At 35.3% G+C, this 13,072-nt stretch overlaps 1 protein-coding gene across 1 annotated transcript in view; it reads right to left on the bottom strand.

The window, feature by feature from the left end:
• Window positions 1-13,072, bottom strand: part of COBLL1 (cordon-bleu WH2 repeat protein like 1) — a 168,664-nt gene that overhangs the window by 68,180 nt on the left and 87,412 nt on the right. The window contains exon 3 of the mRNA XM_070476123.1: window positions 3,560-3,748. Within this exon, the coding sequence (XP_070332224.1) occupies window positions 3,560-3,748 (189 nt within the window). The remainder of the gene's footprint in view (window positions 1-3,559; window positions 3,749-13,072) is intronic.

Genomic DNA, 13,072 nt, shown 5'->3' with positions numbered 1-13,072 from the left:
CATTAAAAATATTATATTAGAGAGCCCCTTCATAGTGACATAATGAACTTCGATTTATTAATTGGTAAGAAAACTTTATGCCTTTAATTAAATTATGTAATTTAATTAATTTAAATTACATAATTTAATTAAAATACTCTTCCATTGTATACTCTTCCACTAAATCCCTGTATCGTTTTGTTGAAAACTGTCTTATTCCATTTATGGTAACAAAGCCAGGAAGAAATTTAAGTTATCTATACCATGGCTCTGCATTTTAGGTAGCTAACATTTTTCAGAAATAGAATTTTTTTTCTATAATTACATTTTTGTTTTTGTTATTGTTAAACATCGAATTTTTTTTTTTTAAACAATCAGCCAGCAATTGCTGCAACCTTCAAAATATCCCAAATCACACTCAAGATAGCCTGAACTGCCCTTTAAAATATTTGGAATCACTCCTAGATATCCAGAATCATACTCCTGAAACATTCAGAATTGCACAATCACTTTTAATCATAAAGAATTAATATAAAAAAATTAGTATTAGTGTTTTCAATTTGAGTCATCCTTGAGTGATAAAACTATTAGAACAAATTCTAAAATCAAACTCCCTCATAAAAATACTGATATAAAACAAATTCTACTCTCAGAAAAGTTTTTCAGCCCCAAAGAAAATTTAAAAAGCAATCAGAATTTGGGGCATTCTTGCCTTGCTGTCTATCTGAGAAAATATCTTTATTTAAGAGATTCTGGGAAAGCTACTGAGGTCCATCCAAATGCCTCTTCAAGCACAATATTTGTTACCTCAATCAGCACATAAGATTTAAGGAGACAACATCTGAATTTACTAAATGTCTACTACACTGCAAGAAACTGTAAAAAAACAAAAAAAAGAAGAAGAAGAAAAAGAAAGAAAAAAGAAACTATGATAAGGACTAAGAAGAAAAGTCATGACTAAGAAGAAAAGTCATCCTGCATGGATGTTTTGGTTTGTTTAAGAAGATAAGACACACATACAAATTACAGCCTGAGATAATCTATAATAACCATCAATGGTATCAAGTGTCAGAAGAGTTTGGAAGTTAGAGGTAAATAGTTCTTTCTTGGGAGACCAGGGAGCCTTTATATAAGAAGTATCACTTGAGCTATATTAACTGGATAAATGTGGCTGGTATGGTACTCAAGATGGAAAGGCTTTTTTAAAAAATGTGAGAGTGGAAAAAGCAGAGTATCTGTAGAAGAAAAGAGTCGTGTGCCTAAAGCTGAAGCTATTCAGAGGGGAGTAAGTGAAGGAAAGCCTGCCTAACTTCAGAGAAGAAGTTAGGCAGGGCACCTCATGTCCAGGCTTAGTAGCTTGGACTTCCTTACTTTGGTGTTGAATTGCCATTCCCGCAGTCTTTTATCATAGGGAGTGCCACAAACAGAGGGGTGTTTTAGTCAGATTACCCTGAGGGTGGAGAATGAATGGAGAGAGCCCAGGGTTAAGAAAAACAGTTCTCAATAGAAAATGAAGGAGGCCATTATATGCCAGGCACTGATAGTATTTCATTTAATCCCCAAAACAATTCAGTTATAAAACATTTTTATAGATAAGAAAACTGAAGCAATTCAACAATAGTTGGCAGCCCAGAAACAAAAAGCTGACTGGTGGAAAATTACTCCGGTTTAGGAACCTGGAAGGTAAACAGACTAGAAGGTCAAATGGGTGCAGAAAATCTAGGGTCCTTGTAAGTACAAATGTAGTAGAAATGACCGATGAAGAATTCAAGTCAAATATGAAAAAAACATGCAGCAATTGGAAGAGACATCAATTAGACTTAAGGAGGATAGAACAACTCCAATTTAAAAAGTGGATAAGCTAGATTCAAAAAAACTGTGTGTAAGTGGAAACCCTAAGATCTCAGTTTTGAAACAGTTTCAAAGTAATAAGATACCACTGTCCACTTGGACAGGGGAAGTAGACTATGGACAGAGTTTTCCAGAGTTAAGGAAACAGAAGGAAGCTAGCTTGGTGTAGCAGGTGGGAAAATCTGAAGCAATTACAATGGGTTACAGGATAGAGAGGAAACCTGTGACTCTAATACTGAAGTCACTGAGGTTAAAAAAAAAAAAATCTAAAGAACCCAGAGGCCTTAATAGTAGAAAAGATGGCAATATAAACAGGTGACTGGTACATTCAAGAAGAAATTTTGAGTACTGATGAAACCACTGTTATCTGTCAGCATTAGTGAAGAACTAGGAAAAATAACTGACTTAAAAAAAATTACCTTGAATTCAGGGAACACAAGAGGAATTGTCTTTACATTACCCGAGCCACATCCACTAAAATCATTATTTTCAAACCAGAGTAATGGTGTGATTTCAAGGGTTAAAGATGATACAATGACCATTGTCTCTAACTCACAAGATGCCTTCTTCACCCAGAAGAGGTGGAACCCTACCAAAGTCAGTCACAAGGTTCCCAACCTTGAAAACATGATTCAATGTGTCATCTCCAAAACTACTTTCAACACAAAGCAAATGGCAAAGTACAACTTACTTGAATTTAATAAGCAATACTATGTATTGTTGGCTAATGCTGAACTTTTCTATTTTCATGTACTTTCAATAATTCATAAAGTTGTACATAATCTTAAGGATAAATCTCAAAAGTAAGGTATCTTGAATGAATTTCTTCTAGATAAAACCACATTACAAAAATGCAATACCCAATCGATTACTTATTTTTTCATTCTACAAACAAATATATATACATACACATGCAACTAAAGGTCAAAATAGCTTCAGTTTCTAAAACAGTACCCCTGATAACAAACAGGTAGTTAAAGGTGGAAGGTGGAGCCAGACCAAGTATACAACTCATGTAACTTTCCTTTCAAAATGAACTTTTGAACAACAAACAACTTTCAAAATGAAATGGAAAATTACACTTGGCTGCATTCCATTTTTCCAGTTTTTATTCAGGTATTAAAAATATCAGTCTCCTAAATCACATATTCCCTTCTTGCTGGGTTAAAGTTTAATTTTCTGTTTCTATTAATCTACATTTTAATAAATTCATTAAATCATTCAATGATGTAAAAAATCCTGCTAGTTTTAAAGACAGATTTATCTGTTTGTATAAGTAAGAGAGTGCCTTTTAAGAGTACCTAACACAGCTTCTGCAAGTCAAATTTGGAGGAGGAGCTTAAAAAAGAAAGAATAATTTGGAAGCGAAGGGCAGGAGTTTTCTTATGGCTCTCTGGCTTGCTTTGTAAGTTTGACTTAGAAAATCAATGAAACTGATGACTATTCTTCTGGAAAAGAATATTTTTTAAAAAACTCAGTAAATGATGAACAAAATGTAAAATAGTTCCAAATTTCAAGAGTCACTTCACCAGGGTTGTGGTATCCATGCATTTGATATTTACAGCACTGTCAGGAAAATTTTAATACCTCTTATTATCTACTTCTTTTTTTAATAGGTAACTAAACTGAGTGATGAATAACATATCTGTCAAAGAAAAAAGAAGTCCAAACAGAGGGTTTCAATTACAGAAGAAAGAGAAGTCCTGGTGTTTCACTCACTCCACCGTACCTGCCATTAACAGTAGTAGATTTGATAATATCTCCAGGTAGAACCACCAAGAGTTCAATGTCTTTATCTGTCATGTTCTCTTTCTGATCCATGATAAAAGCAGATGATTCTACAGAATCATCAACTGAAGAGGCATCAAGGCATTTGGTCTCAGCTGGAGGAAGTGGAGCCTTGGCTTTTGGTTTTCTCCTAAAACAAAAACAAAACACAAAGAATAAAGTATACATGTTTTAAAAATAACTTGCTAATAGGATCTCATTTAATAAAAACACAAAATGTGTGTATGCTTTTTCACATCCAGGAGAAATGCACTAAAATACTACAACTGTTAGCTTACTAGGGATGGCAGAATTAAAACTTTTTTTTGGCTTTTTAAAAATCAGCATATTTGTTTGTTTTCAACAATATGCTTGCGTTACTTAGCAATACAAACAAACAGGATAACAGAGAGATTTGATATCGGCCTTCATTAAATTCAATTAATGTGTGTTCACTACAGCAGGCAAAAGTATTGCATTTTGTTTGATGGAATGAATTATCAAATTCTTACTGTCCTAATATCTCATTTCCATACCTCCTACTAGCTCTTACTTTCATGTCTTTCATTCTGCTTTTTTTCTAATGTAGTGTATTCTGCATCTTTATCCAGATTAAACTCTACCTATGCTACTAAATCTAGCTGCAACCACCTTCCTCCCATCGCCTACATCAATATGAGGTGGCACATATCTTACATGGCTACAACAAATTACACAAATGTAATTTTTTTTTCCATTTTTTCCCCCTAGAAAATTTCATCTCTCTGCCTACAATTATTACTTCCTGTAAGAAAGAAGTATGCTATATTTCCCACTGGGCTTACTAATGAACAGTGAACTGCGATTGGTTATTTGTTAAATTATATGGAATTTTCCAGGCTAGAATACTGGAGTGGGTTGCCATTTCCTTTTCCAGGGGATCTTCCTGACCCAGGGATGGAACTTGGGTCTCTAGCATTGCAGGTGAAATCTTTACCAACTGAGCCACGAGGGAAGCCCCCAAAATAAAAAATGTTACAAGTAATTATTCTAATAAATATGTTTCAGTGTCACTTACCAGGACAACCCCTTAACTGATTTATAACAGAAATAGAGATAGACATTCTGCACAAGACCAATTCAATGATTTAAGAGGTTGAAAATAATGAGACATGGAAATAAACATCATATAACTACAAGTACATACACATATTTTCTAAGTACTGCAAATTAGAGCTTTTGAAAATGTTACTTTTTACTTTTTTTATTGAAATATAGTCGACATATAAGATAACAGACATATAACATTATGTTGTATCAGGTGTACAACATAGTGATTTGACGTTTGCATATGTTATGAAATGATCCTAAATCTAGTAACCATCTGTCCCCATACAAAGTTATTATAATATTACTGATCATATTTTTTGTGCTATTAATATATCTTATATCCCTCTGGCTTATTTAAAATTGGAGATTTGTATCTCTTAATTATGGGCTTCCCTGGTGGCTCAGTGGTAAAGAATCCACCTGCCAAGCAGGAGATGCAGGATCAATCCCTGAATCAGATACTCCCTGGAGAAGGAAATGGCAACCCACTCCAATCCTGAGTGGGGAATCCCACGAACAGTGGAGCCTGGAGGGCTACCGTCCACGGGGTCTCAAAAGAGTCAGACATGACTTACAGACTAAACAACAACAAATCTCTTAATTTCCTTCACCGATTCTTTCCCATCCCCAGACTGATTCTGAAAGAAAAAATACATCTGCTTTCTATCCATAAAAATATAAATTTTAACTTCTCCCTCTTTCCATTCCTAGGCAAAAACAAAAACCGTAAAGATAAAAGGGCTTCTCTGTAAGTAAATATGTAACATCCAGTCATTCAGTATTTTCTTTTTTTTTTTTTTAAGGCAAAAAAGGTTTTAATTTTTATGAAACAGTATTAGCATATACACATAAATCAAGTAGCTCTGGTTTTTCAGAACACTTTATAAGTATTACTAAAAGGTTTATTAATCAGTAAATGATGTAGACAACTGCAGAATCTTTAACACTGAAACTGTATTTTCTCCTTTTTGGAATAGTATTTTCTTTTTTTTTTCCATTTATTTTTATTAGTTGGAGGCCATTCAGTATTTTCAAAACTTAATGTCTCACAAACCTAAAGCACCTTTATGCACTCAGCATCATGAAAAAAGAGAAACAAGGTCCCTACATTAATTTTCTAAAGTAATAGAACTTTAATTTTTAGGAGTATAATTGCAAAGTTATATTACACTTTAGAAAATATTCCTTTTACAATAGTGACAAAAATGAATTTTTAGGAGTATTTCAGTAAATATAACAAGTTTATAAAATTTCTATGAAGAACAACTTTATCCAATTTCCAAATATTTTTTAATCCATTAAAATCGACTCTGCTCATCTATTCAACAAACATTTACCCTGTAACTGATAATCATGTAGCAGATTCAGCTAAACACTGGGGATGTAAAGACTGTGACAGCCAGAACCAGTTCTCCTACCCCAAAAAGGACTGATAGATACATGCAAAATTAGAATAAAGTTTGATGACTCTTCTAATACAGGTATGCGGATGATACAGCTGAAGCTCATAGGAAGAGAAACCTGTGTAGCAATCCAGAAATGTTTGACAGATGGGAAACATGAGTTGAGTTTGGGGAATGAATAGAAACTCACAGGAAAAGACAAGAAATAATTGATATTTTAGCAGGGAAAAGCAAATCAAACCATGAAAAAAAGTGGTACTTCTCAAACTTGAAGAGTTTGGTAAAATTCCACAGAGAAGTCAAAGGAGAGGAGAAATCAGTAAATCAGTGAAAAAGTTTTTATAAATAAGAGAATTCAACAAGGTGGCTTGGCACAATGTGAACACGCCAACATGTTACATAGCCTATGTAAACATAAGCAAAACCTAGTCAAAGTATAATGAACGAGAAAACTTCTTTTACAGTAGCAACAAAAATAAAGTTTAAAAATTATTATAGTAAATACAACAAGAATTTTGCAAAACCTATATGAAGAAAATCTTAAATGCCAAATATTCAGCTTGGCTCTTTCCCTTCGACTCCAGATTTATAAATCCAATGCCTACTTGACATCTGGACTCAGACGACTGACTGGAATCTCCAACTTAACTTACCTTCCAATTCCTCATCGCAGCTCCTCCAAACCAAACAATTTCCTCTCTAGGACTTCCATCTCAGTAAATCATAATTCTTTCAGTTGCTTGGGCTCCAGATCTCCTCTTTCATACACATACAATTCAATAATTCATTGACAAATCCTGCCAGCTCTATATTATAAACAGACCCAGAATCCATCAACAATCTTGACTACTAAATAACTCCAGTCAAGTTGCTCTTGGTCTTCCCATTTCCAACCCTGTCACTTTACACTCTATCCTCAACATAGCAGCTGGAGTGATCCTCTTAAAATGTTAAGTCTGGTCACAGAACTTCCTTTCCCACCCTTCGATGGCTTCTGACCTCACCTAAAACAAGATCTAGAGTTTTATAATCTGTCCACCCTTACCCTAGCCTCTCCAAGCTCCTCTCCCACATTCTTCCCAGGCTCACTGCACTCCAGTCCTGTGACTCTTGCCTTTTCCTTGAACACATTCAGGACGGTTCATACTCAGGCCTCTTTAAGGTCTGTCCTGACCTTAAGATAACGCCTCTATTTCTCAGGTTTACTTTTGTCTGAGGGCTTATCAGCAACTACCATACTTACTTATCATGTCTCCTTGCATTAGTAATTAACCCCATGAGTACAGGTTCTTGCTTCCACTGTCGAGGGTCACACATAGCAATATTGCTAATATGTGAAATCTCCAGAGCAATGCCTGCTACAAAGCAGGCACTCATATTGCTAAATGAATGAATTCTGTGAATACTTCCCATAAGATGAGGTACCTAAGCATATAATTGAGAAGGAAAAAAGTCATACCACTAAGGTACATCAGAATGAGCTGTGTTGGATTTTAGAAACTGATGATGTTTTATTTTTAAGAAGATGAATATTGAAAAGTATGCAGTAGTTTTATTAGCAAGGGATCACTGAGAACTTTAGGGCTTTAGAGGAGTTACATGAGAAAGGTCAGATGACAGGTCCAACTCCCTGCAGGCACAGAGGTGGAGCATGAAGAACAACCTTGGGCACAATGAACCTGGCTTTCAAGAGAAGTGGTACCACAGAAGGTCTAATAGGCACCGCCTTCTACCAGTCACCTCCCTATCTCCTGCTTGCATCTTTGAAGGTACCTTTCCATCTCCAAGTGTTCCTCCTTCTGGTCTCTGAATGTCCTCCCTGTTTTCCCTGTATTGGCAAATATTATCTATCCTTTGAGCTCCAGATTGAATCACAATTCCTCGTGACATTTTCCCTGTCTATTGCATACTGCAATGAATTCTAACAGTTTTAATGTTCTGTCTAGAAAAAGCAGAACAAAGATTTGTTGAAATATCTTTTACATGGAACATCTATTAAGAACATCTCAGTGTTCCCTATGACTATAATAAAGCATTCATATAATATAATAAATATATAATAAAATTATATAATTAATACAGAAATATTTAACATATTCATATTAAATATAAATATATAATAAATATTATTATATAAATACATAACAATATTTTATATAATAATATAAACAATATATATTATATAATATATAATAAAGCATATTGAGAATCAAACCAAGATCCTTCCACAATGAATCAGAAATCCAACAGGGAAGATGCAATATGTAGGTAATTAAACAACAAGTACAAAGAAAAAAAAAACATTTAACAGGCAACCTTGAAAATTCAGAGCAATGAGAGTAAGCTAAAATCCTCTGTGAGGGTGAGAAGGCAGATATCAAGGTACACTTCAAAGAAAAAAGAAAAATGACTCAGTTTGTGAAAGAAAAGTAGTATATAGGAGGTAGAGGCTGTAGGTTCATCTATGCGTTAGTTCCCAACTGTGATCCAGTTGCATTAAACTCAGGAATGTGTCTATCTAAAGTTTGCTCACTATATCCTGTAGTCTAGTGAAAGGAATACCACACAGAGCCCTGGATTGGGCCTGAATCCTAAGTAGCTTTAAGACTTTGTTAACTTACTTGACCTTTTACTCACCAGAAAAAATTTTTTAAATGCCTTTCACTTACTCACATACTTCCCAATGTTTTAAATGTTTTAGTTGAGATGTTTTGTAGTGATAACACAATTAGGTTAAATGTCACCCAAAGCCAACGTATAGTAAAAATAAAGTTTTTAGCATAATCTAAGCGTAGGAAATTCTGGTAAAGAGAGTAACATGTCAACATGCAATAACAACTATCATTTATGGCTTATGAATGCCAGTTGTTATTAATATATTAAAATTACAGTACCATAACTGCCATTGAAATCCCTACACCTCTTTTAAATAAGAATGATGGTTGAGCCAGTTTTCCCCTCTACGGATTTCCACTTAAGCTCCTCTTCACCAGTGGCCTAGATTGACTGTTTTGCTCCTCAGAGGCCACTACTTTCAACAGTAACAGCAGCAAATTTTATACAAGGATGGTAGCTGCTGCTTCTGCTAAGTCACTTCAGTCATGTCCGACTCTGTGCGACCCCATAGACGGCAGCCCAACAGGCTCCTCTGTCCACGGGATTCTCCAGGCAAGAATACCGGAGTGGGTTGCCATTTCCTTCTCCAATACTAAAAAGATGTTTAAGATAGAAAGATTTTCTATGTCAAGGCAAAAATCCATTAATCAAGCCCTAAAAATAACAAGCCACAGTAAAATTATTGCTTAAGCATTGTTTTACTCATTGAAATGATAGAGACCAGTTCTTCAAAATAATTTCTTAGTGTGTCTCTCTGGGTTTAATAAGACAAGGGAAGATTATTTTAAACAAAAATCTGTTCCAGTGGTGAACATAACACTGTGTTATGTGCTTGAGGGAATGCAATTAAGTGCCTTTTCTTGATGAGCCTTATAGCTAATCAAAGGGAATATATCAAAGTGGCTTTAAAAGATAAGCAGTGATGAAAGGCAACATGGGGAGACCCAAGGCATTTTATGACTCTTAACAGACATTTCTCTGGTCAAGGTCACCAATCACTTTTGTGTGTTCAAATCTATTTGTATCAGTCACATTTGAGTAAGCTCCTAAATTCCAATAAGGACATATTTCACAGCTGCCCAACCCCCCTCTGCTTGGAATTCTCTTCCGTTTATCTCTTTGTGTAACAACACAATCTACTGTCTTCTTCTTTACTGCCACCCCTCAGCCTCAATGCCCTTAGAAGTCTCCTTGTCTGATTTCTAAGTATTGGGCAACCCCAGGGTTTCTTGTCTTCTCTTTCTACAATCCTCACCCCCAAGTAATTTCATATACTCCATGGCTTTACACATCATTTACAAGTTGATATCCCTCAAATTCACATCTCCAACTCTGATATGTTTACTGAGTTCCGACTTACATGCCCCCAAATTTCATGGTCTTCTCCACTGGAAAGTCCCAAAGGTATTTCAGCATCAAAACTCTTGATTCTCCTCTCTTTCCCCAATTCTCATCCAATCCTTCCCCAGGATGTCTCATCCATGTAAAAGGCTCCACACTAACCACCTTGTTAATTCAAGCAAAAATTCTGGGCATATTTTGATTCTTCTCTATTCTGTTCTATTTTCAATCCACTATCAAGTCTTGTGAGCTTTTAACTCTAAAACACAACCTGAATCTGTATACTTTTCACCAGCTTCTCTGCTACACCCTGGCAATTAAGCTATCATCTCTTGCTTGGACTACTCCAATAGCCTCCTCACTGATCTCTCCCCTTTTCCTCTTATACCTTTAAAATCTCCTCTTGTCCCTTAAAATCTACTATTCTCTGCAGTCAAGAGGGATTTGTTAAATATGTAAATCAGATTACATCATATCTCTGACCCTTCACTGGTCTCCCAAAGCATTGAGAATAAAACCAAATCCTGTCCTGATTTACTAGCCCTAGATAAGCTAGCCTGCTGGTTCTCAAAGTGTGATTTTAGAATGGCAGCTGGGATCTTGTGAGAAATGCAAACTCTCAGGCCCTATTCTAAACCTAAATAATCAGAAACACTGAGGGTAGAGCCTTGCAATGCACCTTTGACAACTCTCCCAGAACTCCTGATGTAAGTGAATGTCTAAGAAATCACTGAGCCACCCCATGTCAACATCCTAGCTCCCCTCTGATTGTGTGTATGATAGTTGCTCAGTCATTTCCAACTCTTTGGGGTCCCATGGACAGGAGTCCGCCAGGCTTCTCTGTCCATGTAATTCTCCAGGCAAGAATACTGGAATGGGTTGCCATTCCCTTCTCCAGAGGAGCTTCCCGACCCAGGGATGGAACCTGGGCCTCCTGCCTTGCAGGCAGATTCTTTGCAGCCTGAGACACAGTGGAAAGCCCTGGGAAGCCACTCCTATACTTGGCTACAGCCCACTGTGTAGCTCACCCTGGCCTTCTTTCCTTTCCTTCATATCTGAGGATTTGCAGAGCTACTCCCTCTGCCCCAGATGCTTTTAACTACAGAACTTCAAACTACCTGCGCCTTCAACTCTTTCAGATATCAGATCAAATATTAGTATTTCTTTGTCATATAGGTATTCTCTGACCACTCAAATTCCTATACCCATTCATCTCAGCCCAATCTTCACCCAGTGGCACTCAAATTTGACAATAAACTCACCTGAGGAGTTTTATAAAATGCCAATGCCTGGGTCCCATGCCCAGAAATTCCAATTTAACTGGCTACCAGGATTTTTTAAATCTACCCAAGGGATTCGAAAGGGCAGCCAAGTTTGATAACTACAGGTCTAGCATAATGCCTGACAGATAGTAGGTATTCATTTAAAGTTAATGATTTACATCTCTAAGGACTTTGCAGAGTCTGAAACATCCCCTGAAGGTTGCTATTTAGGTCAATCAAGTTTGTGTAAATCAAGAAGGTCTTAGTCTCAGTGAAGGTAACAAATTTTAAAAGTGGGCCTGAAGTTTAGTAATAACTTTTCCAAATTTAAATCTTCGTTATATTTTTGCTTCCTTTTCTCTGAGAAGGAAATTCCTTATGAAAGGAAAGAAAACATAAATTTCCCTTGATATTTTTCACTAAGTTACAATTTATACACAGAAAAACATAAAATATAAATGGATACATTTTCATATATATGTGAATGTGGAATATGGAACCATCACACAAAGATTAAAGTAGGCAAATGTATCTATAAATTAAAAATTAAATATTAAATTTCTCATATCTGTCCCATAAATGTTGTTGCAACTTCAGCTTGTCTCAGGGTTTTCTAAATATCTTATGTGGGATGTTTATTTTATGCACAGTTAAGAAAGTCAAACATCAACAAGAAGAGAAATGAGGAAAGCCTTTAATAGCAAAGAACATATCAATGGAGGAGATACAAAATTCATCAAAACAAATGAGCAAAGTTGAAAAAACAGACTTGAAAGCAATGTAAACAGTGAGTCAAAAGACAGTCATTGCATTAATTGGTCACCCACTGTGTCCTTCAGTGCTATAGAAAGAATCTGGGTAGATTAAAGAAATACCGCATGAGGTCCTTTGACACTAGTAGCTTAAAAATGAAATGAGTCCAAGCAAACAATTTCAAAGATATCCTAAATGGGCCCTACAAAACTAACTTAACTGGAGCTTATCTAGTTCTAGGAACTGTGCAAATGTTTTACATAGATAATCCCTTAACAAGTGCTATTCCTTTTTGAAAAAAAATTAGTATCTTATTAAATTCTTAAACAGTATAGAGATTAGTAGGTAATTTTTTTCAAAATAAATTGTAACTCCAAAACCATGACCCATTGTTCACTGGCTACCCCATTCACTTTGTACATTAGGCTTTTGCTCAGTAATAAATGTCAGTAGCAACTGGGCTTAGCATCATTTACTGAAAGCTTCGTTTGAACTTCATATTGTTGCCTTGCAGGCAATGTACATGGAAAAGTTGATGCAGTTTATGAAAATTAGTCTGAAAAGGTAAATAAAAATGTGATTGACAATACAACTTAAAAATTCAAAAACAATGGGTAGAGAAGACTACACACAACTTCTTGGGCTTCTTAATAATTAACTATAAAAGCCTTATATATTAATATTTCCACTTTTTCAAAAGAGGTTACTTATTAAATTTAAGACGGAAAAATCATCCACAATTGGATTGTTTTATGTACTAGCTTCTCTGAAATAACAAAATATTAAAATTAAAAAAAAAATTTACCCCTAAAAGGAAGTTAAAATGTTCTTAGTTTACAACCTAGATGTTCTTCAGTTAGGTCAATGGATAAATAAACTATGGTACATACAGATAATGAAATATTACCCTATCATTTTCACTTTTTCCACTAAAAAAGAAATGAACTACTAAGTCATGAAAAAACATGGAGGAGCCTTAAATGTATATTACGAAACACAAGGAACCAGTCT

This window comes from Odocoileus virginianus, chromosome 13 (assembly GCF_023699985.2).
Source record: "Odocoileus virginianus isolate 20LAN1187 ecotype Illinois chromosome 13, Ovbor_1.2, whole genome shotgun sequence".
NCBI classification, from domain to species: Eukaryota; Metazoa; Chordata; class Mammalia; order Artiodactyla; family Cervidae; genus Odocoileus; species Odocoileus virginianus.
This window is presented reverse-complemented; position numbering and strand designations above follow the sequence as displayed.